Genomic DNA, 26,119 nt, shown 5'->3' with positions numbered 1-26,119 from the left:
ATTACCATACCAGGATCGACTTGCCACTGATCATCGGGAGGAAGGCTTTGAGAGTGAGCCAGATTGCCATCAACTCGAGCCAGTTGATGTGGGCCGCCTACTCCTGACGGGACCGTACAACATGGACACTGTGGCTGTCCACAGTAGCTTCCCATCCTTCTAGGATGAGTCTGTGGTGATGGTAGCCTGTGGAGCTGGCTGCTGAAAGGGCCCGACTATCCCCAAGTTGCTGTCTGTGCTCCACCAGATTAGGTCCTGGTGGAGATGTGGTGGGATGCTAACAAGCTCCATCTGGGAATCCCTCTCCTGACTCCAGGAGGCTGTGAAGTGTAACTGCGATCTACTAATTTTGAGCCTCATATGTGGAACTGCCAGGAGACATGCTGCCATGATGCCCAAGAGGTGTTGATACCATCATGCCAAGGTCAATGGCCCTCCTGATCGGTGTGATCTTGTACTCTGAGGGAAAATTCTCTTGGGGTTTGTATCCTAGATGAGGCCCCAGGAACTTTCAACTGTGTGTGGGCTCCAGATGTGACTTTTTGAGATTGATGCATGATGGCGGAGGCGAACTGCCTACGGAGACCTAGCCCTGATGAGCCATTTGTCAAAGTACGGATAGATGTGGTGACCCTGGGCCCTGAGTAGGGCTGCCAATGCGTTCATCAGTCTTGTAAAGACCCTTGGGGCCGAATAGAGGGCAAAGGATAGAACCTTTATTGGAAATGGAAGCCCATGACCCTGAACCTCAGAGGTCGGGACGTGTAGGTAGGCATCCTTCAGATCCAGGGAGCACATCCACAGTCTCCCATGCACGTCTCTGCTATAAGCGCTGGGGTAACCATCTTGAACCTTTGAAGGGAAAGGGAAAGGTTCAAGGTGGAAAGGTCCAACACAACTCTCAGGCCTGCCTGGTTCATCTTGTGGGTAGTGAAAATCTGTGAATATAAGCGCAGACCCCGCTGGGATGCTGGGACTTCTTCCACTGCCTGACTCTCTACAAGGGAGCAAATTTCCGCCAACAGAGATGCTGTCCCTATCTGTGGGATCGGAGGGGAGCTAGGTAGGCGGTAGCCTGTGGACACTACAGAGAGGATCCAGGGGTCCTACTGGAGAAATGTGGATCCGGATGGGCATGTCATGCCTTTTTACCCTCTGAGGTTGAGAAGGGGGACTGAAAAAAGCCCTTGTGCGTGGCCTGTGTTGCTTGCACCAGTGTTGGCTCGGGGATCTGTCTGGTTGCCTGGACCGTCATTCCTGGAAGCCCCGGAAACCACCGAAGGATCAACCCTTGTCTGAACGCTGGTGCATCTGGCTATATGCCTTAGGAGTGGCCTTAGTGAGGATGGATAAGGATTTAGCAGTCTGGAAACTGTTGTTCTTATCAAGTTCCTCATCGTCCGTAGTGGAATGGAACAGGTCGCCACCTTCAAAGGGAAGGTCCAGTATGCGTTCCTGGACATCCAGGTTGAACTTGGTCGCCCATAGCCAGGCAGTCCTTCTAATGTCCGTAGCAATGCAAATGGCACGACCTTAGGTGTCAATGTGCGCCACCATGGACTCCATTAAGTCTTGCGCAACAATTTTGGCTTCCGCCAACCCCGCCTTGAAGTGTGCCTGTAACGCTCACCTGACTCCCACGGAGGCGCTGGCCTGGTTCGCGCTGCTGTGACCTCTTCTAAGGTGATGAGCAGGGTTCGGAAGACGGACTGGACCGGGCCCCCAAATCTGGCTTGTCTGGCTCGCAGAAGTATCCTTCTGTAGGTGAAAATAGGGGATTAACTGTCTGCGGGGTAATGCAATCGGCCTCTCACTTTCCCCTCTCACCCTCCTCGAAACCCTTCTGTGATTCCTCGTAGCGTCTCACCTTAGGGTCTGGAAGGACGAGCTCTCCATCCTGCTTCTGATGCAGGGGCGAGTTGGTATCCAGTTACTTCACTGGATTTTCGGATTGGTGAGAACCAAACTTGCTTGGCTTCCAGGTAAGTTTTTTTGATAAGAGGTTCCCCTTGTGTCCATGCATTAATGTACTAATGCTAATGTCTTTTTCCCCATAGGGGCCGGGGTACGGAATGCCGGGGAACAGGCACCGACCCGAGATGAGAGGTGAAATCCTTGTAGAAATCAGGTAAGTCTTTAATGAGCGTTTTTGGTAATGTCTTTTCATTCGCTCATTAACACTGATGTCTCTTTTTCCCCTTAGGGTCCGGGGTCCGGAAATGCCAGGATGCTGCGCGGACCCGAAATGAAGAGGGAATGAATCAACAGTTAAGTCTTAACATGGAGATTTAGCTTTCCTTATTCCCTTCTCTCTCTCACCTTTTGTTCTTGTCTTTTTCTCCCTAGGCGCTGGGGCGTGACTGCGAATCCGGATGATCGCTGCTGAACATGGAGGCGCCCTGTAAAGGTGAGCGGAATGCGGCGCTGCAGCAATCGACGCAATGAGCTTTTAAATAAAAGTCTTCCTTTTCAGGATTGTCGACGAGATGTCTCCGGGATGTGGATTTAGCAGGTAAGGACTTTTCCTTCTTCTGTTCTCTTCTTATCTTCCTTTGCAGGTGATCCAGGATGCTGGCAGGCGTGGCAGAAGTCAGGATGCAGGAGCAGACATGGTGAGCGTCCAGCTGCTAGATGCAGAACAACGCGAAGCACGTGTGGCTGTTCGGGTGGGGTTTAAATAGCCTTGGAAGAAGTTCCAGGTATGTATCCTTCCTCCAATCAGGTATGTATCCTTCCCCGACCACACCCGGATGGTAAATTAGTCACACAGGTAAAGTAGTTCCTTTCAGGCCTCAAGGAGGCTGGGATCCTGCAGCATGGTCTGTATCAGGTAAGTGCACCCAAGCACTCCCATAATGAGCCTGGCGCCTATGGCGCCAGGACTGATGTCTTTTATGAGCCTGGCGCCATAGGCGCCAGGACACTGTCCAAAGGGCCCCTATATGGGGTTGCTGGGTCCTTCCTTGGGGACTGGATGTCCGCTTTCGGGGACGCAGGGCTTGAACTGGCTCCCCGGGAGCGGGCATCATGACAGTGCCTGGGTCTGCACCGGAAAATCCGGAAGGAAGTCAGCAATTTCCCGCCACAGCCTTTGCTTGACAGCAGCGAGCATAGCGTCCGCATTGGACTGACGAAGATGAAGGGAAGCGTTGGAATACATTTTCTTCCTGTATGCTTCCAGGATATTCTCCTCCTTACCCAGGAGTGCACAGGCTGGTGTAGCTGAAGACGATTGTGGCTTGGAGTAGATTGAAGTAGCGGCGATCTCCGAGGAGAGTGCTGTGCCGACTGCAAGAGGGGGTGGTCCCCCTCCATCTGCCTATATTTGGCGTCAAGCCGCCTATTGGTAGGCTGAGCGGAATGGGGTTTAAGGCATCCCTTTTTGGCTAGTGCCACCACATCTTTTTGCATTAGAATCCCAGTTCCAGCCATGGGGCGTAGAGTGAGGACTTCCGCCAAGACCCCTTGCTCTAGTTGTTCCACCTCTGGCTGAGGAAGCCCCAAGTACTCGGCCAGGCCGGAGATCCGCTCATGGAAGGCCTTGGCCGACAAAGGTGTGTCAGATCTTCCTCCTCGTCTGTGTCCACCAAGGTGTCCTGTTGCACAGGTGCAGCTGGAGGGGTGCTGGGCGCCGGGGTCTGTGGCGTACTGACAGGAGCCAGCGGTTGTTGCGGCTGCTGTGGGGCTGCGCGTGTTGTGGGAACTAGCATGCCCAGCTGTGGCTGCATAGGAGCCGGAGGCGCTCGAACCAAGGGCGGAGTGCCCGTGGGTGCTAGCGGCAGAACCGGAGGGAGCATGTCCCTGATCACATCCTTGAGGATGATGCCCATCTGCAGAGAGCTCCTGAGGGTCAGAAACCTTTCAAAAAACATGTCTTCACAGGCCGGTGGAGAGCTTGGAGGCGCGGGCATGGGTGCGGGGCCCTGAAGGTGCTGAGACCTGGACACACTCTGCCATACTGTCTACTGGGTGTATTGGCCCTGCGACAAAGGGTATACCGTGGGCCACGTGCCCGGTGAAGACCAATCCCACCTGGAAACTTGTTCCCTTACCTGGTCCCCGAAGGGGGATGGTGTCAGACGAGCCAACATTTCATCTCGCCTGGCGGCCATCTTGTCGGGCTACATGCCACATGCCTGCGTCGTGGCGCTTGCCGCGCTGGGCCCGGCCTCTTCCATGACTCTTGGCGGTGGAGGTTGAGGCCTACCTGCACCTCAGGATGGGACCTTGTAGGCTGATTGCCCTCGGCTGTGTCACCGGTCGTGCTGCGTACAGGTGCCCCCTCAGACATCTGTCCGGCACTAGGGCGTAGCCCCGGTAATAAAACCTTGCGGTCCCTCAGCGCAGTCACCGGCAGGATCTCGCGGCCCCCAGGCTTGGCGGCCGGTAGCTGTAGCAGCCTCGGTACTTGCACTGGTACAAGGACCCGATTGGTCCCACCCGCTCATGCGGTTTCTGGGGAAGGAGTTGCCTTTGCGGGGTGCAGATGAAAACATTGACTCTACCTTGGGCCTGGACTTATGCTTGACGAATTCCTTCAAGTCCTCTGGAGGCGACCTTCCGAAGAGCTCCTTCCACCGAGATAGTCTGTTATTCAGAGCGCATGGTGTAAGCGTGTCGCACGCAGTACAACCTTCCCAGCCGTGGTTGGTACTAAGGCAGTGGAGGCAGAGAGCGTGGAAATCGGACGTAGGGAAGAGCCCCTCGCAGACTGGATACCTGCTGATGTCGACATGCGCTGGGGCCAGAGGATAGAGATATCGGATTAAAGAGAAGAAAGAAGACAAAAAAAAATAACTTCCCTAGGGAAGAGCGCATGGAATTACTAGTCCGGAGGACGCACCCAGGAGCGCAGGTGAAAGCGGTCCGTTCCCGTCGATGCCGTAAAGAGGACCGAGGTGTGGCGCTGGGAGCGCATGCTCCCAGGGCCGCACCCCTGCGCGCATCTATCTTTAAAGGGGAAGATGATTTTTTCTGATGAAAAAGGTTACGTCTCCCGTCCCTAGCGAGGGACGCCCATACAGTATGGAAGAAAGAGGACGGGACATAGGAGTATATATATCAGATGAGGGGCTCCCGAATGTCTATTGCCACAAGTGTCTAACAAATCTTAGAAGCAGACGTGTTCGAAACCTTCACCCAATTACTCTTATTGGTGCCCGTCTGTAAGCAGGTATGATTAAGAGGGTTGAGACATTTAGACATCACCCTGGGTTCTGCTGGGCGAGCGGGGAAGCCTTTTCCAGACTTTGTCGTTTTGGGTCTGATGACATGCTTCTAGACCCACTTCTGATCCCTGCGTACTCAGGCTACCAATGCAATGTTGCTTGGCCTACTCACATCAAGGGCACAGGGCAAGAGAGGCGGAGCAGTAGTACAAGATTTTTCAGCTTGACAACAGTTCACAACGTCCCCATCGTCACTGATTGCTTGACTCCCTCAAAATATAATCAGAATGATCTATGTAGAGCCATTTTAATTGCTGTAGACCTGTATAAAAAGATATCTATTGATTGGATATCCTTTGGGTCTTACACAGGCTTCTTGGGCTGACTGATATTCCACTAAGATAGATCGCTGTTGATTGGTAGGTAAAATGAAAGTCACAGACTGATCCAACAGTAATTATATATACATTTTTTGTTGATTATAGGATTTGAATATCCTTTACAGAGTCCATTGCGAATATTGGCCATGATCACTGATCACATTAACAGGTTAGTGAAGCGTCTAACTAACTTAGTTTTTAGTTTTTTCTTCAGTTAATAACCTTTAGAGTTTTATGACTTATTCAATAACACTACTTTAAATTAATCTTTTCAGAAAGAACTAATCAACTGATATCGATACCTGAAGAAGGGTTTCAATAACCCGAAATGCGTAGTATGAGATAGGAGACACAACAGTAGCAATCCCCTGTCTAGATATCAGGCTATAATTTGTGTTTAAACAGATTCAAATTGACTGAATTTATTGGTATGACCAGTGGTAATTAAATGAGATGTAGATTTGTGGAATTTTCATATAAATAATTGTTTTTTGATATAATTGTATGCAAATCTATTTGATACTATGATAAATTTGCTACCCTGAATGGTCTGTAGTGAAAATATCCAATAAGACTTTATGTTGGTAACTGTTATTAATTATAATATTTTTGTTTAAACTACATTGTGTTGAATTATTTTCTCAACAAAAACAAACTGTTCATTGAATAGTGTCTTGCAGCTATTGAGCTGTAGTTGTTTGTGCCTTTGTTTGTACCTCTCGAGATACCATCCCCTTCTCTTCAGTATTTTGGATCTAGTAGCACAGATCTTAACAGGGAGCACTATTTACCTCAAATAAAATATCAGCAATTACCTATGTGTGCACCTCTACAACCAAACTGTTTCTGATATTCCACTGGGACCCGACTTGGGTATATGGGGAGGCAGATAAATGTTGGTTACAATTTAGGGTGAAGGCGTGGAATCCTTTGGGCTATGGTTACTCATTATTGTTCAGAACGTGCATGCAACATGGTGTGCTATTTAGCATGTCACGGTTATATGTTGGTTGCATATGTTTGCAAGGCAATGTGTATGTGTGAGCTGTGAAGCACTCCACTGCTTTCAGTTACTCATGATACCCATGATACACATGCTGGGAACACCTATCAACATACATGGTCCATTTCTCTTGCATTGCTGCACTACTGACATTGATATCTTGAACGCATCACTGTATAATATGTACAATACTTAATTTTAGATGATGCTTAGAAAGATATTTCCACTAATTATACATATTACAACACATTGAATCACATGTGGTCAAGCACCAGGTTGCTTACAGGCAACAAATACCCCTTACATTTGCATATAGCAAAGACAATCTCAACATGTTAGATGGGTCAGACAACTATTTTGTTGAAACAGTGTGAGCCGAGCTCTCAGGGTAGGAACTCTGGCTCAATCGGATCAAGATATCTTCTCACAGAAGGGTATCAGGTTTTCAACACATGCTGGATTTTGTCAGTCAGTCCGTACTGGCTTGTCCCACTGTCTTTTGTCTAACTACATTTACATTTTACACAGTCTGTACTTGATTGGGCCACATCTGGCTTTTACATATGTCAGTCACAGGAGTACTATTTTGGACTCTACGCCTGGCAGTCCCAGAATTACTATTCTGGAGTTTACGAGGTGGCTAGAATGTAGCAATTCATTGTGTGTCATTAACTACCTATTGCTCTTTTTAACTGCCTCACACAGTCTGTTGATTCCAAATATGTTCAAATGGACCATCCATCATGCAATCCTGATCTATGATCTACATTAATTTCTCTACACTCACCCAACCTGTTACCAAGAATTCCTTCCTCCTCCTACATCATCACTTCCCTATGCCTTGGCATTTTCACCCTCTTTGCCATCCTCTTATTCTTTTCCTACCCTTTTCTATGCACAGACTACGGTCTGAAAACCCCAGGCAGGGGCCCAATATGCAACTTGCAGAAAAGCATAGCATTTCAAATGAGTAAGGTGATGATTTGGTGCTGTAAAAAAGCCTTGTGACATAATAAAATACAAATGTTCTAGGTTGAGTTTTGCAGGGTGTAGCTGCCATTTAGGAAACATTAGGTAAATTGGGATGATACATCTACGTATAGCAATCTTGCATACAGAAATATTTTTTTAATTGCATGTTATTCTCTTTAATACTAGCAATCTCATATATTCCTAGTGATGGCGAACTTACTCGCCAGCTATTTTCCTTCTATGGATTCTTCTCCCACAGATTACTCATCTTGATATAGTTATCTAGCGTAAACTGCTCAGAAAACATTTCGACAGGGGGCGTAGTGCTGCTTGATATGGTCGTTGATGACTGCCTCGTACACGGCCGTCCCATTCCTCGACAACAGACACGACGTGGGCCACTGTATAAAAGGAAAAGGACGCACTATGCCCCCTTGCCTCAGTTCCCAACTCTACCCCCCTCCCCCCCAGGCTTAGCATGCGAGAGGGAACATTCAGTAATGGGGAAAGGCATCCAAACAAACAGCAGACAACAAATGCTTGCTTACCTTCTTCCATTGCTCAACCCTTGAATGAAACCCAATGAAATAGGGCAGTATGATAACCAATCGATGCTGCCCCAAACGTAGTACTCTGCGCCTCATGTCATCGCACAAAGAAGCGTGGCACCGAATGTGATCGAGACCCTGGACGTCCAAGCGGGGTAAACTGGGAGGGCGATGAGGATTCTGTGGGAGAAGAATCCTTAGAAAGAAAATTACTGGTAGGTAATTTCTCCTTCAGTGGATGACATTCTCCTCCAGGTTCCTCATCTTGATAGACTCCCAAAGCAGTAACCATGCTGGAGGAGGGTTGGAAGTCGCACCAAAAAACTCTGGAGGACCGTCCTACGAAAGCGTGCATCACCCCATGGGCCAAGTCCAAGCTCAAATGCTTGGCAAATGTGTGCAGAGAAGACCATGTTGCAGCACAAAACAAATGTCTCGAGCTGGCACTCCCCTCTGAAAAACAGAGAATGCTGCAACCCCTCTGGTAGAGTGGGCCCTAGGCCCTGTTGGAACCTCCCTACCTGCGGTCTGGTAACATTCAGAAATGCATAGCACTATCAAGCAAGAATTTTCTTAGTAACTCTTTGCCACAATTCTGAAAGAGCATGTTCTAGCCGGGTAAAAACTCAGTGCTCTTTTGGGATCCAATCTGTGGAGCCTCTCCTTGCCTTTGAAGGATGGGGTGGATGGTAAAACACAGAAATGGATGCACTGGCTTAGAAGAAATTCTGACACCTCTTTTGGTAAAAAAACATGCCCATTTTCACGGATACGGTCTATTTAAAAGACTTCAGGAAAGCGACTTTACTAGAGAGAGTGCCTGCAATTCACTGACCCTTCTAGCAGACGTGATTGCTGTCAAAAAAGCAGACTTCAATGTAATGAGTCTGATGGGAGCTCAATGCAAAGGCTCAAACTGAGCCACCATCAGGAAGGTGAGAACCTAGTTCAGATCCTACTCAGGGATCACAAAAGGCAAATGAGGGAAAGAATTAACCAGGCCCTTTGCCACCACTGGGATGGTAAAGAAGGAACCTTGTTAGTGAAAGAGCTGCCAAATACTCCTTCACTGTGCCCACTTGCGGGCCTGATTTGGCTAAGGCTAATCGGAGAAGATGTGGGGTACGACATGGGGTCCACTCCTTTTGCCTTGCACAAAGTCACACACCTTCTCCATCTGCAACCTTAAAGAGATCTAGTGACTGCCAACGTGCAGCCAACAGCACCTGTAGCACCTCTTTGTCGAAGCCCCAGTCCTTGTACCTCAGCCTCTCAAGAGCCAAGCATGCAGGTTAAGAGGATGTGGGTTCGGGTGAGCACATTGTCTCCCGACTGGAACAAGAGGTCTGGCCTCAGAGGAATCGGGAGAGGTGGGCATGCAGGCAGTTCTAATCTGGGAACCACGTCCTCTTCCCCCAGTCTGGGGCGATCAGGATCAGGTGAGCCCGGAATCTCTGCAACCTCCTGAGAACCCAAGGTATGATTGGTATTGGAGGAAACGCATAATGGAGGTTGAAGACCCACTCCATTAAAAATGCAGCCCCCAATGCCCCTCTGGGAGGAGATTTCCTGAAACAGAGCTGCTTGCACTTCCTGTACTCTTACGTCATGTCCCCGTTCCTCCATAATGCATGGGCGTCCCTTCCAAGGGAAGGGAGACGGAACCTTTTTCACCAGAAAAAAACCTTCTTCCCCTTTCCTTTAAATTTAGAGGCGTGCAGCCATGGGAGCATGCGCTGCCCTGACTCTGCCCTCCGGCGCCACACCCCAGTCCCCTTTTCCGCGTCAACAGGAACGGGCCAAATTTAGCAGCGCTCCTGGGTTGGGTTTCGGCCATGTAATTCCACGTGCGGATACTTCGCCTCTTTCTTTTTTGTCTTTTTATCATTCAGGTACTCGGGTCCTCATTCAGGTACTCGGGTCCTCAGGCATCACGCACCTCCCCGGGGCCTGTCCACTTCTACAGGGTTCAGCAGGTGTCCATCCTGCAATGGGCTCTTCCCAACTAAAGACCCCCACGCCCTCTGCCTACGGTGCCTTGGCCCTGACCACGGCTGGCAAGCTTGAACTGCGTGTGACGCGCTTTCCTCGAGGTCTCTGAAGAATAAACTAGCCAGGTGGAAGGAGCTCTTCTAGAGATCGCCTCCAAAGGACCTAAAGGATTTTGTCTATCATATATCCAGGCCTAAAGTAGGGCTGCTTTTATCCAGTGCCCCCCGCAAGGAAGAGTTATTTCCAAGGACTCGCCCGGGCGGGATGGACCGCTAAGGTCCTGATACCAGCACAAGTACTGAGGCTGAATCAGCTACCGGTTACCAGGCCAAGGGGTCAGTAGATCCTCCCCGGGTCAATGCTGAGGGACCAGAAGGTTCTTTTACCAAGTCTTCGCCCGAGGGGCTACACCCTATTACAAGCAACATGGCTGAGGGGGTGCCTATATGCAGTTCTACCGGCAGATCCGCAGAGGGCAAAATTTAGACTGGGCCTCGGCCTGAGGAACAGGGTAGGCCCCATGATCCACACTCAAGAGTCCTGGACGAGGTGGGGCCCAGTGAGCCGAGCAACACGAAGCAGGCACGTGGAAGGCAACTCAACAAAATGGCGGCAGTGCCAGTAAAAATCCGGCCGACGCCACTCCAGGGAAGGCAGCAGGTGGAGGATCGTGTGTCAAGGTGGGACTGGTGTCAACCAGGCATGTGGCCTACAGCTTACCCTTCCTTCGCGCAAGGCAGGTTCCCGCTGCGTCCATATGGACAGGGCACGCAACGGCTCCAGCAGCACCTCGCTAACCCGTCAAGATTGCCTACCACCAATCCGGCCTGTGAGGACAGGTTCTTCGAACCGTTCCTTGGGCTCATGAAATCTCCTCGGATGGGGGACATCCTCAGGGACGCCATCAGGGACATGCTCCAGCCTATGGCTCTGGTGCAGACGCCCCGGCCCCTGTTCAGCCCTCGGCTCCCAACTCTGGGATTTCCTCCCAGAGTTTCAGGCACATAGCCAATCATGATTCAAGGCAGGATTGGCAGAGGCCAAGACGGTGTCGCAGGACATCATGGAGTCCACTGTGGCCCACATTGACACCTCTGGCTGTGCCATCTGCATTGCCACAGACATGAGAAGAAGGGCCTGGCTCCGTGCTACGAAATTCAACCCGGATGTCCAGGAACGCATCTTAGATCTTCTGTTTGAAGGGGGTAACCTCTTCCACTCCACAACGGACGAGGAGCTGGACAAGAAGAAAAACAGCTTACAAACGGCCAAGTCTTTACTTTATCCATCCTGACATTGACCATGCCTAAAACGTACACCCAGTCACAGCAGCGCTCGGACAAGGGGCGTACATACGGAGGGTTCTGCGGCTTTCAAGAGCAGAGGTCCAGGCAGCCTGACCGTTCGCTGACTCAACATCGGCGCAAACAACAAAAAAAAGGGGGAGGGAAGAGTAAGGGCTTTTTCCAGTCCCCCTCCTCCGCAAGGGCCTCAGAAGGAAAGAAGGCATGACACGCCCCTCCGGGTCCACATGTCTCCAGTGGGGGGCAGGCTTGCTCTCCATGCACATTTCTGGTGCCAGAATTTCGCGGACCCCTGGATCCTCTCTGTAGTCTCCATGGGGTACCGCCTCCCTATCCCAGCCTCTCCCCCCTCCTCTCCCCTCCCCTCCCCTCCCCTTCCCTCCTCTCCCCTCCACTCCCACAGGTTGGGACAGCAACTCTTTTGGCGGAGATCCGGTCACTCGTCGAGAGCCAGGCAGTGGAGGAAGTCCCAGCCTCCCAGCGAGGCTTGGCCTTTTACTCCAGGTTTTCGTCATTCAGAAGAAGAACCAGGCGGCCTGAGAGTTGTGCTGGGCCTTTCCACCCTCAACCTCTCCCTACCTCATCAAAAATTCAAGATGGTTACGCCAGCTTTGATAGCAGAGACATTGTGCGAGGGAGACTGGATGTGCTCCCTGGATCTGAAGGATGCATACCTACACATCCCAATCTGGCATCCTCATTGTTCCTTTCTACGATTCAGGATCATGGGTTACCATTTCCAATACAAGGTGCTTCCTTTCGGCCTCAACTCGGCCCCCAGGGTCTTTACCAGACTGATGAATACAGTGGCCACTCAGGATGCAGGGGCACGACATCTACCCGTACCTCGACGACTGGCTCATCAGGGCAACATCTCCGGAAGCAGTGCACCATACTTCCCACGCTCTTATGAACACTCTGCACGAGTTGGGTTTTTCACTCAACCTCAAGAAGTCGCAGCTACAGCCCACGCAGAGACTGGCCTTCTTCAGTCTCATTTGGGACAGTGCTCCGAGAGAGTTTTTCCCTCGGAGGACAAGATCACGGCTCTCAAGAGGGCCACTGCGCACTTCCTCAGCAGAGAAGTGACCTTGGCCTGGTGGTACCACACTTACTGGTTCTCATGGCAGAAGTCCTTTTGGCCGTCCCCCACACAAGACTCAGGATGAGGAGGATACAGATGCACTTTGCAGGCTCTTGCAACCAGGAGCGGGGCTCTCAGTCGGAGATGATCAACGTTCCTCCATCACTTCACCCGGACCTCACATGGTGGTCCAGGGACTGCACCCTTTGGCTAGGCAGGCCTTTCCGGCAACCTATCCCGCAGGTCACCATCACCACAGACTCCTCTCTCTCTCGCTCTCTCGAGTTGGGGGGCACCCTGGACAACCACTGTGTCCATGGCACCTGGACCAGACAGGAGCAGGAGTACCACATCAATTGGCTGGAACTGAAGGCGATCTGGCTGGCGCTCAGAGTCTTCCTTCCAGTTATCGAGGGCAAGGCTGTCCTCATTCAGACAGACAACGCAACCAGCATGTTCTATGTCAACAAGCAGGGGGGGGTACCAGATTCCCCCCCCCAATGTGCAGGCTCGCAGTCATGTGGGAATGGGCCCTGGAGAACAAAATCTGCCGGGGGAATCCAACCTGGAGGCAGACAGATTCAGCAGATTGGGTGCGGACAACTACAAGTGGCAGTTGAACGACCTAGTACTGCAGGGAATCTACAAACGGGGACACCCCCAGGTGGAACTCTTTGCCTCCTGGGACAACAGAAAGTGCCTGGGCTCCCTGGGCGATGCATTCCAGATTCAGTGGGACGGAATGACAGCATTGATATGCAAGATCAAGGAGTCTCGCCACCTCAGCATCATTCTAATAGCACCGTGGTGGCCGGCCAGGCCATGGTTCTCAGAGTTGTTCAGCCTCTCAGACGGGCGCAGCACATCTTATGGCGCAGCAGGGGGGGCAGGGTCATCCACCCCGCTCCACAGAAACTAGCCCTCACAGCGTGTGAACAGGTCACGCTAGGTCGCCTCAGCCTTTCCCAGGCTAACCTAGAGATCATACAGGGCGCCAGGAGCAAGTCTATCAGGGCCCAGTATAAGAGCAAGTGGACTAGGTTCTGCCACTGGGCAGACTCTAAGGGTATCAACCCCCTTGCATGTACCTTGGACGACGTGCTCTCCTTCTTGGTGCACCTCTCCGCCTCAGGCGTGCAGGTGGAGACTTGTCGCACGCACTTGGCAGCCATTGGGGCTTACAGAAACTCATTGGAGGAGATCTTTTCCCCTTCCAACCCAATTGTCAGGAAACATTTGACGGGACTTGTCAGGCTCTACCCACCCATCTAGAGACCACACGCCCTGTGGGACCTCAAAATAGTTCTGGGTGCCCTGGTGCACAAACCATTTGAACCAATGGCGTCTGCGGACATCTGGCTGGTCACCATTAAGATGGCCTTGCTAGTCGGCCTCACCTCGGCTCACAGAATCAGCAAAATCCAGGCGCTGGTCGCCTCAGAGCCGTATACTACGTTTCACAAGGATAAAGTAGTCCTACGTACACACACAGATTTTATTGCCCAAGGTGCCTTCCGCATTCCATCTGAACGAAGAAATAGTGCTACCTATGTTTTTTGCTGAGTCCAAAGACAAGGCACAGAGAGTTCTGCACTGCCTGGATGTCAGGCGTTCCCTAAAATTCTACTTGGACAGGACCAAGTGCTTCCGCGAGTCGGACGCCCTTTTTGCCACCTTCGGCTGATCAAGACCGTGGTATCAGGGCTCTAAGGCCTCCATAACCCGTTGGATGGTCTTGGCCATCAAAGATGCTTACGAGGGACAGCATAAGCCACTGCCAGCCAACATGCACGCCCACATGGTCAGAGCCAAGGTAACGGCCATCACTTTCCAGCGGCATGTCCCCTGGCAAGTCATAAGCAGGGCAGCCACATGAGCCACCCCTTTGGCTTTCAGCAAACATTACTGTTTGGATGCTGGTTCTAGATCAGACGCAGCTTTCGGACAGGCAGTTCTTATAAACCTGTTTGCTTAAGGAGGGCCTCCTCTCCATCCTGGGGCTACACTCAGTTGTAATCACCCATGCAGTATGGAGGAAAGGGGACAGGATGTAAGAGTAATTATAAGTTGCTCACCATAGTGAACTTTCCTCCATACGTCCCACCAGCCTCCCCCCTAACAAAACTATAAGGCAATGTTAATCTATAGTCGACGCGTCTATTGGGACTGAGGTGTGGCGCCGGAGCGCGGAGTCAGGGTAGCGCATGCTCCCAGGGCTGCACCCCAGCGTGCCTCTAAATTTAAAGAAGAAGAAGGTTTTTTCTGGTGAAAATGGTTCCTTTTCCCGTCCCTTGGAAGGGATGCCCATGCAGTATGGAAGAAAGGGGACTCGTTAGTCACTACGGTGACTAACTTGTAATTTGTCCGCCGTTGCAAACAGATTCAACGTTGGGGGACCACCACAGAGTGAATTTCTCTGTAATGATCTCCGGACATAGCTCCCACTCATGGGAGATCGAGCTCTGCCTGCTCATAGTGTCCATTGACCAATTCTACAGCCCTGCCAGATAAGATGCGGAGGCCGAGATGCTGTTATCCAGCAACCAGACCCAGAGCTGCATGGCCTCCCTGCACAGGTACAGTGATCTCACGTCCCCCTGCTTGTTGAGGTAGCGCCTGGTCACTGTGTTGTCTGTTGACTCCAGCACATGTTTCCCATGCAGATAAGGTGTAAACGCCATCATCACCAGTCTGACTGCTCACAGCTCCAGCAGATTGAGGTGGTAAACTTTCTACTTCTGAGACCAAAGACCGCTGAGCTGGAGAGAGCCGCAATGACCTGTCCAGCCCTTAAGTAAGGTGTTGTGACACCCTGCTCCTTCGGTCATGGCATCCAGAAAGGTTCTCCTGCCAACATGTTCGTCCTGATACCTCACCAGGTTAAGTATTTGCCACAGACCTCGATGACTGGAGCCCATTAAACATCTCGTCGAAGTACTCTAGCACCGATGGAGCACTGAGCCCAAAGGCTCTCTACTGCCTCGCGGTACTGGGCGTTTGGGTGCACGTACGCATTTAGTTGCTGGAATTCCACATTCAGCGATGTACCCAAACCACTGGCAATGTGGAGGCCCCGTGCCAGTTGCAATAACCCAGCATGGTCTGCAATTAAATCTGATAGTGGATCCAAGGCTGTGCCCTAAATCTGCACGAATCTAAATGGTATTGGGCTGCCAACTTCCTTAAAAGCCGACTGCATCGAGTTGAAGCCCACGGAATGAGTGTTCGGTATGAAACTTCGATCTTGCAGGGCCTCTTGGCCCGAGAGGCTTGGGCGCAGGAGGTGGTTTCTCATTAGGGGTCTCGCTCGAGGGCACTAGACCTGCCTTGACTGCCTTCATTCCAGACAGACGGGGTGCGGTTGGAGCCATATCCACCTGCGGTGCCAAAGCCGTACCAGCTGTCACACTCGTCTGTGTCTCTGCAGGAGCGATGGATGAGCCTCCCTTGACCCAGAGTCTTCACTTACCCTGTTTCACCCGTAATAGGATAGGGCCCACCGGAGCTGCCTAGAAGACTGAGCTTTTGCTGAGCGTAAAATTGCAAGTTCCGATGATCTGTTATTATTGTGATTGTGTGTTCTGCTCCTAGTAAGTAATGTCGCCATTCACACAGTGCGCTTTTGATTGCTAGGAGTTCTTTCTCAGAAATTGCATAGTTTAATTCTGCTGGGGAAAATTTCCTTGACCAAAAGGCAATGGGATGAAGGCATCCGGTTTCAGGATTTTGTTGAGACAATACGGCCCCCATGGCAATGCTTGAAGCATCCGTTTCCACGATGTATGATAAATCGGGCTGTGGGTGTTGCAGAATTGGGGCGGCAGTGAATTTTTCCTTGAGAGCTCGGAAAGCTTCTTCCGTCGCTGATGTCCATTCGAACTTTTGGTGTTTGCGCAGCAAGGATGTTATTGGATGTACAATATGTGAGAATCCTGATATGAAGAGTCGATATAAGTTTGCCAACCCTAGGAAACTCTGTACTCCCTTTACAGACGTGGGTGAGGACCAAGTGAGGATTACCTCCACTTTTCTAATGTCCCTTTTGATCCCCTGCGGTGTCAGTACATATCCTAGAAACTCCACCTCGGTGACGTGGAAGGAGCATTTTTCTAGCTTTGCATACAGTTGGTTTTCACGCAGTTTGCGGAGTACAGCTCGCATGTGGGTTATGTGCTGTTGGGGAGTGGTGGAGTAGATCAGAATGTCATTGATGTAGACAACTGCGCAGACATCGAGGAGTTCCCGTAACACATCATTCATAAAATGCTGGAACACCGCCTGGGAATTGCAAAGCCCAAAGGGCATGACCTGGTATTCGTACAAGCCATAGCGGGTACAGAACGCAGTCCTCCACTCGTCCCCTTTCTTCATGCGTACCAGGTGAAATGCGCCACGTGAGTCTAGCTTGGTGAAAATCTTCGATTGTCTCACCTGGTCTATGAGTACTGGTATCAGAGGTAACGGGTACTTATTTTTTTATGGTGACTTGATTTGGGGCCCGGTAATCAATACACGTTCTTAAGTCCCCATCTTTCTTCGGTACGAAGAAGAGTGGGGAGTCGGCTGGTGACTTAGATGGTCTAATGAAGCCATTGGTCAGGTATTGATCCAAGTAGGTGCGCAGATGAGTGTTTTCTTCCTCGGTTAATGCATAAATGTGGCTGCACGGTACTTGAGCCCCTGGTTTCAGGTCGATCTGGCAGTCATAAACTCGATGTGGTGGTAGTGTATTAGCTTGCTCCTTCATGAACACATCCTGGAACTCCTGGTATTCCTCTGGTAAAGTGCCCACCAAGGCTAAACCTGCTATCTTTTCCTGTGAAGCTAACAATGGGCTTCCTTTGATGTCATAACAAGAGGTGCATACCATGGAAAAGAGTAAGGTTTGAGCTCGCCAATCTATCTTTCGATTGTGCGTCTCTAGCCACGGTATCCCAAGAATCAGCTGGAATTGGGGTGCAGCGATGAGGTTGAATCTAATACTTTCTCTGTGGTCATCTTGGCAGATTAGGTGATGGTGGAAGTACACTGTTACTGGTCCCGAAAGGAGTTGTGTGCCATCCACAGCTGTCACGCTTTCTGCTGTTTCCTTACGGTGGAATGCTAATCCCAAGGTCTTTTCTGTATTTATGTCCAGGTAGTTCCCAATAGCCCCACTGTTTATGAAAGCCTTGAGGGCATGCATTCGGGTGGGCAGTGAAGGGTCTACCAAAACCACAGGAATACTGAAATGTGAGATCTGAGTGTTCTTTTCCTGGCTCGACAGACCGACCTCAACATCTGCCAGGCGTTAAGAGTTTTCCGCTACCACACCTGTGCCTTCCCCTGTGTTATCTAGTACCCCCATTGTCTTCCGTGGGGGTTTAATCGTGCAGTTCCGGAGGAAGTGACCAGATTGGCCACAATATAAGCAAAGTTTTTCCTGACGCCTCCGTTCTCTCTCCGCCTTGGTGAGTGGTCCCCGGAGAACACCCAATTGCATGGGCTCTGAGTGTATTTCTGAGGCCTGTCGATGGGATGGTTCCTTTGGTCGGACATACACTGGTCTATGCTCTGATCTGGTTCAGTCGGCCTTGCGATCCTGTAACCGGTGGTCTAGTTGCATAGTTAGGTCAATGTATTCACTGCAATCTTCGGGAGGATTAACTACTTGCACCAAGACATCTTTTAATTCTCCTCTCAGTCCTCGATAAAATAACGTTATCCGTTTCTCCTCTGGCCAACCTGATTCGGCTATTAAGTGATTCAATGTGGCGACATATGAGATAAGATCCTGACCACCGTGTCGCAGAGAGAGTAGCTCATCATCCAGGGCCTGACCTCGAGTCCGATGGGCAAATAGTTTTTCCAGTTCACACTGAAAACCTGGGTAATTTCTCAGTAAAGGGTCATCCCCCTAACCACTAACGGGACAGACCAGTCTGACGCGTGCCCTCCTAAATAGGAGAGGACAAAAGCTACTTTAGGTTAGTCGTTCAGAAAGGTGTCTGGTTTGCATATGAAATGTGGCCGGCATTGATTCATAAACGCTCCAAATTTCTTGGGATCCCCAGAGAAGCGTTCCAGGGGTGCTAAAGGGAAGTTGTCTGGAAGCAATATCTGAACGGGTGTGGCTACAGGTGCCACGGTAGGCTGCCCCTGTGGAACTCCACCTGGTAGGGGTGCTAGACCAGCTTGGGTCTGTAGGAGCTGTCTTGGCAAATCGTCTGTTTTGTCCCTGTTGACTACCAGTTCACGCCTTAAGGCATTTGTCTCTGAGCGGGCTGAATGCACCTCGGCCCATAGTTCACCTAACAATAGGAAAAGCTGGTCTACCTCGGAGGTTTCCATCGCTCGGGCAGAGGTACTGAGGATGGCTTTGTGTTCTGTCATACTCACCTGTGTCTCTGCAGGAGAGATGGACGAGCCTCCCTTGACCCAGAGTCTTCAGTTCCCCTGTTTCACCCGGAGGAATACCTGTCAAATACAAGGTGTACACTCAGACCTGAATTCACCCGATTCCCCTGGGCCCTTCCCTTCTCTATACTGTGTGCTGTCATGTCCCCCTATGGGCTTACCTTGATCTTTAGTAGGGTGTGCACTCCATCCTGCATTTGCAGGGGTGCGATTCACTCAAGTGATTGGTGCCAATGTCTGTAGGCTGAGTTCAGATGGCAAACACGGTTTTATGCCTTCACAGCGAGGCTGGGAGTTCAAGGTGCCAGTTTCTTCACTGGCTAGAAAGTCCTTCCCACAAGTGAACTTTGCACAGAGAATGTTGAGTGTCCAAAATTGTCTGTATTGTCTTTGTTTGCCGGTATTTTTGTGGGTGAGTAGCGCTGCGTGTAGAAGCTAGCTGCTGGTAGGTTTGAGCAGCGCCTTCAATTCGAGCGCGCCTGGTAATGTCTCTCCCTTTCCTTTGCAGGAGAAATTATGTGGTATTAGCACCTCGAGTCCAGGTTCAGTACAACTGGAGACCTGGTGATTAGGTAAGTTTGCACGGAGGCTTTTGGTAAGTATGCGCCGCACAGAGAGAGACAGCGCAGTGAAATAAGTGTCCAAGTTATTGGAGCAAGTGCAATGAATAATGCCTCTTCTTTCTTACAGGGGTTTGTGCGCTCGTGCAACTAACCTGGATTCCAGCGTCGCGGGAAGATTCAGTGAGTATGCGCAGCGTTACTGATGTGCGCGTGTTAACGCTGTTCTTCTTTGTTCTTACAGGTGCCGGTGTAGAAGTCCCCTCTTGACTGGAGATAGCTGCGGCGTGGAGTAAGAACCAGGTAAGCTGAAAAAGCAGAAGTAGGATAATCCGGAGCAGGTAAACAGAAACAGGATGATCCGGAGCAGGTAAGCAGATGCTGGCTGATCCAGAGCAAGAGAAGTGTGTTGCTGATAGAGCTCACAGTAAGCAACACAAAGCACTGGAAGAATCTTGGGTGTGGCTTATATAGCCAGCCACACCCAAACACTAGAGAGCTCATGAGTTATCATGCACTTCCTGTTTGGCAACAGGAAGTGGTAACCAGGAAGTTACTACAAACACTAGGAAGGAATGAAAGGAGGGATTTATTATGGGTTCTTTGTGTGCCTATGCCAGGCCTGCCAAGCCTCCACCCAGCGTGCCCCAACTACCTGCCTGATACCCATGACACCACCCAAGGCCTTTTTAGAAACTTTAGGCATTTGGTTTTTGGAAGACCTTCCACTCCTCCCTTACCCGTTTCATCTGACGAGTCGGACTTTCGTCTGCGTTTCTTTTTGTGGAACGACGACGAGAAGTGGTGAGATTTGCTATGGAAGTGCAAACGTTTTTTGGAATTCTTTTGGCGACAACCCTCTTGTTGTTTCTCGGGAGTAGGCCCTTCGGTATTGCCTTGAAAGCAATTCCGCTGGGGATTTTGACAGCGGGCTGCCTAGCGTCAGTTTTGCCGAGCATTCCTACACCGCCTTCGGGTTCATCATCAGACAAGGAACACATTGCTCTGTATCATGCTGACAGCAAGATTGGAACTCAAGGGGGTGGAGTGCATCCTTTTATACGGCAAAAGACTTCACATCCGTTGTTGAGAAATCGCACAGCTGTATATAACTCCCCCTATCGAAAATGTTTCCGAGCAGCTGACGTTGGATAACCACCTATCAAGATGTGGAATCTGTCTGAGAATGCAATCGATTGAATGATACATTATGCCCATTACAGTTAAGGTAATGAACTTTAGTTTTCATTTCTTTTACGTCAGTTAAAATGTGTTATTTGATCCAGAAAAGTGATTGTATAGGACATTGACGTTCCCATAGACTTAGGTTGTTTTAAATACATTTATTAACAAATGTTAACACATTAAGTGACTCTTGATGTAGCTAATTAGAGCCCATAACAAAATGCCAGAATTTATCGTAGAACTGGACAGCCACAATAAATAATTACAATGTGCATAGTGGCTAAGCTCAACATCTTAATATCGCTTTATCATCTGCAGAGAAGTAATTTTAAAAGATTATTAAAACAATCAATTGTAATGTTACCCAGACCGGATATTGAACCAGGCACATTTGTTCTCCTTAGAACAGATTTTTTACACTGAGAAACTTAGAAACTCGCAGCTGTATCAACAGACAGAAAAGAAAGCCAAAATAACACAAATCTTATTTCCATGCAGCTATCAGTTACATTACATATTCTGGAATGATATACATTTTATATTCTTATACATTTATTTACTTTCATAGGGGTGGATCGAAGTTGTGGAACTCTAAAAAATAATCTAACCAGATATATTTTTGCAAGGTTACCACATATTTTAATTATCACAGAGATAAATTTACAAAAACATCAGGGTTTCACTGGAATTTCACAGAATCCTCTTATTCACAATGCAATTTTGTTTTCCCCTGGCAAAACCCAGATAGAACTTGTCTAGAGGCTTTCCTTACAAATTCTCTGCAGCCATTGTCTAAACGCGTTCAATAAATATCAAAGATCTAAATAAATATGTACATTTGTCTCTAATTTTTCAAAAATATCTAGATGATAAATGGTAATCTACAGATTCACACAAAGACCATCCTCTGAAAGAATTTAAAGTTGCATTACAGAAAAAGGAGAACTCATTTGAAGCAGTATAGAAAACTAAATAAAAATAAAGAAATTGCTCTATCAGGCATTCTGGACATTGCAATAAGCCAATATTAGTTTTGATAAAAAGTTAATTCCACCATCGATCCATTCCTATTGGTAATGCTTCTTAATTCAGATATTCTGCAAAAACAGACTTTTGACAAATTACAGCATCTTTAATACAACAAATTTGACATGCAATACTTTTCATTATGAAATGTGTATAGGTGTATGCAAAGAAAATGAGCAATCCTAATAATTGAAGTTGAACATACAGGCATATGTGTGATGATCAGTAAAGGCATGGTGTTAAAATTTATATTATCAATTTCAGCCATCTGAAACTGATCAGAGAACAAATGTGTCAAAAGTAATGGGCATTCTTCTGCTTCACAGGTGCAGACACAGCACCATTATAGTTAAGCCTCACTGTTTAGCTTCATACTAGCATAAATCCATATACTTTAACAGGCACAGTCAGTGTAAGTATTGCGATGAAGCATCTTAATGGGTTTTAAACCTTTGTAATAAACAAACTGCATCTGAGATAGATAAGTGCTCTTTGTTCCCTTTATTTTGGATTTTGAAATGGATCAGTGATACCAGATTCAGGGAATTCAAAGTGATGAGGGGGGGGGAAGCACAGAAAATGACAGACCTCATCTAAACATCAATGGATGTATATAGGGTAGTATTTGGCTTCTTTCATTTTGTTACACGCATACCAGCAATGACATGTGCAAAATTTAAAAATGTAAATTAAAATATGAATTTCTTCTAAGATCCAGCTCAGTAAAAGATTACCCCATTTCCCTCAAAATTGTAACTATAAGATCAAAGCTAATTATTTGTTATAAAAGTTATATATCGAAAGAAAATACACAAATACAACTGGGAAACATTCAGGAAAAAATATGCAGTGCTAGCACCTGCAGTGTCAACCCTGTTTCCTAAATTTACTTATATCACTGGTATTATCCAGAGATGATGCCATTCAACAGTAAATACAGCTGAATTAAACAGCTCAACAAAATTAAGAAATTCAATTTTACATTAAGGTAGTAGAATTTGTTTTCTTTTGAAAAAGTTTGAGTTCTGCTTACATTCGGATCTCATATTATAAATGTTAATTTTTCTATTCATTTGCATTTGTCTGTTTAAGGAAATCTGTTTTACATGTTAAAATCACTGTAAAACCCAAACATCTAAAAATGTGCTGGAAATGCAACACAATTTCAAGTAAAATCATATAAAATAACACATGCTCCACTGATGTATTTTTTCTTAGAGACAAAATTCGAAGAAAAAAAGAGCTTATCAACTGTAGATGATGCGTTTAAACCACTGTGCAAAGATTTTACGAAAATGTGTTAAAAGGCTGGTGCAAAAACAGGAAGCAAATTCTAAGCAATTTTGGCTTCTTGGAAACAAAAACGGCTGTGTCTGAAAATAGTAACAATCGTGATGACTACTACAGGACTTTCAATGTTTCATCTTTTTCTGCGGCACGTGCGTTTGTGTTCGGCATGCCAGTGTTCCTGCTGACACTTAATGGAGCAGTATGATGTGTTCCAGCAGCAGTGATACATGGCTTCTTCTTCACAGTTGTAGCACTATAAAACAATAAGAAGTGTTCATGCATACATTACATTTCAATAGTGATGTCATTTAATGTGTCAGAATTTCTGTTTATGCGATCTAATTGGTGGTCATTTTCTGATTCAGATATTTATAGAACTTTTAAATACTTTCTGAATTAGAAAAACAAATTACTTACCTTCTGTAATGGTATTTCTGGTGGATTAGTCTTTCCTCCCACATATCACCCATCTCAGAAACATTCTCCAGGTGCAGATCTAGCTATAGAACCCTTTTCAGCCACCAGCGGGCACAGTGCAGTTCCTCAGACGTTGTTGGTGCCCATGACTCTGGATGTGACATCATAGGTGCTATATGTGGAGCAGGCTGTGCCCAATGATCTGTGGTCCACCCAATATTCCCGGCACTCAGAGACCGAGGAAGTGGAGAACTGCAATAGATTACAAGAATTCAGTATGAGTGTTAGGCGGGTGGGCAATGAGGAATCTGTAGGAGGAAAGACTAATCCATCAGAAAGAACATTATCAAAGATAACTATTTTTTCTTCTATTGGATTCCTTCCTCCCGCAGGTTCCTTCTATTGTAAAGACTCCCAAAACAGTTCAGAACCCTGAAGAGGAAGGTGAGTAGAGAGCCTACATCAGTAAACTGTGGAGCCCTGAACCACAGCAGGAGCCCTCACCAGAGAAGGAATCTAGAAAATAATGCTTGGCAAAGGTGTGCCATGACACACTTACAGCTCCCTGAAAAGATGTCAACTAATGCGATGCCTCTCTGCAGGGCAGAGGCAGCCAACAGGACTCCAGTATTTTTAGCCCTAAGACCAACAGGTACTTCTTTGTTAATCATATCATATCATTCATAAACACAGAACAAGCCAACAGGACAGGGTCAGCTTGCAAACAAGCCCCATCAGTCTGTGCATCAGCAAAGCAGAGAAAGACCTGAGGGACAGGGTAACTCAAAGATCGCTCCAGGTGCAGATGATGGACCCTCTCCTACACCTTGCATGGATAGAGCGGAGGGTAAAATACATTATAAATCACAATGTAAATCACAATGAATATGAAATATTATTAATAAAAGTTAATAAAATACAACATCTATATGTGCTGTAACACTTCAAATAACAGATAAAAATATAACAAGTCAACTAAACTTCTGGGGGTAAAAGGTTTTTCTGCACTGGGTTTACATGTTTGGATCTCTTTGTCCAAGTCTCGAGTGCGTAGTTCCCCATACAATGGGTTATTTCACAGAGCCCAGCCAAACAAAGGTGGAGTACCTCATTAACCCTTCTGACGTAAAACTAGTGGTAGCGAATAATGTTTTCTAAAATAAGAATATTCAGAACAAAACAAGATAAAATGCACTATGTTTTCAGTTTAATTTGGATAGAAAGCACAGGCTGCTGAGTTACTCGGGTTTCAGTTATGCTTTAAACTACCTAGGCAAAGAATGCTGATACGCAACTTCACATAAAGTGCTTTCATTGGTTTCAGCTGCATTCTGTCCAGATAACATTAAGAATCAGGATATTCTTTCCTGGACAGGTAAGAGATTAAGGAAGCTGAACTTACAAGTTTTGCTCAGGTTTCTCTCTTCCGCCAGCGCTTTTATAGGCCTTTTTAAATAGCATTTTATAATTTCCTGGGATTGCTTCTGGCTGGGACCAATAACGTTCCATCCCCAAGGCAATCAACTAATAGCTGATAGCCAGGGTAAGCTGGGTCCTTCCAACTGGGATAAGACATCCCCAACAGCTCTTCTATAATGACCCAAAATGCCATTTGTCCCGAGTCTAGCCCAAGGAAACACTGTCCTCATTTGACATATTAAGCCGATGCCGATGCTCGGCTTCATATGTGCGGGAAAGATTACATTTTGTGATAATCTTATCACTTGCTGCATCGCCCTGGCTGACATGCTTTTGCAGCACTAAATCAAATCCCCGCCCCTGAGCCTGTCATCAGCAGACACGTACCGCCCATTTTACAACGCCGAAGCACATCTCGTGTCAACAATCGCTGCGCTTGAGCTAATGACGTGTCGCCATGGAAACGTCAGGAAGCCTCTTTACTCAATAAGTATAAACAGACCGTTTCACAACACACAGCAGCAGATTTTCGATTCCACTCCTCTTTGTGTGTTACTTTGAGTATTCTGTGACTCGTTTCTGTGCTCTGGTCAGCTACCTTTGCCACTTGTAGCCCGTGTGAACACCTGTACCATCGCTATAAATTATTTTAGTTTGTTTACCACACAATGGCTACAATAATGCCCTACATGTACGAGCCCGAGTATACCGAGGAGGAACTACTGGAAAGGGAAACACGCGAAAACGATGGGGCTTCGGACGCCAGTTGGCAGGACGAATCAACGGATGAAGACACTGGACCTAGTCGCATGGCCGGTGTTTCCACCTGGTGCACATGCAATCGGTGCAAGCTAATGCCAACCGAGGAGGAGAACTGCTGCTGCTGTGAAAATTGGGGTTGCGTGGCCTACATCTCGGAGGGCGAGCCACTACCGTAATGCATTACCGAGCTGCCAGACTTCAGGGCAGCCTGCCTCACACGGTCTGTGTTGAGGATAATGATGGTGCTTATGCACGAACTTCGCGCAACTGTTCGTCCTCGTAATCCGAGTAACGAGTAAGTATACTCTGCTTGTGATGCCACTCCTATTTCACGGTCTTCTACTAGATCCAAAATTACATATACATTTCATGTTAACGCATGAAAGTCGTTCAATAGTGTGCAGTTTCTAGATAGCATTTGTCCAAGCAGAATGCCATTAGTTACAAGAATTGTCATTGACAACAAACGTTTAATAAACTTATCTTGTTCATTTAAAAACAGTTTGTATCATTCTTTTTCACAGGTGGTACTGGCTGGTGGCCTATCGTTCCTTTACATGGTGGCTTCACGGGAGGCTTGGACACCGCGTTCGAAGAGTAATACCCGCCTGTG

At 48.1% G+C, this 26,119-nt stretch overlaps 1 protein-coding gene across 2 annotated transcripts in view; it reads right to left on the bottom strand.

Moving 5' to 3' along the window:
- Window positions 1-20,735: 20,735 nt before the first annotated feature.
- ZMYND11 (zinc finger MYND-type containing 11) overlaps window positions 20,736-26,119 on the bottom strand; it is a 1,608,641-nt gene continuing 1,603,257 nt past the window's right edge. For both annotated transcript variants that reach the window (XM_069647993.1, XM_069647994.1), the window contains one exon: window positions 20,736-23,161. In XM_069647993.1, coding sequence (XP_069504094.1) covers window positions 23,039-23,161 — 123 coding nt within the window. In that variant the 3' untranslated portion in view covers window positions 20,736-23,038. The remainder of the gene's footprint in view (window positions 23,162-26,119) is intronic.

The sequence above is a fragment of the Ambystoma mexicanum genome, chromosome 2q, assembly GCF_040938575.1.
Source record: "Ambystoma mexicanum isolate Mex_15411 chromosome 2q, UKY_AmexF1_1, whole genome shotgun sequence".
NCBI lineage: Eukaryota > Metazoa > Chordata > Amphibia > Caudata > Ambystomatidae > Ambystoma > Ambystoma mexicanum.
This window is presented reverse-complemented; position numbering and strand designations above follow the sequence as displayed.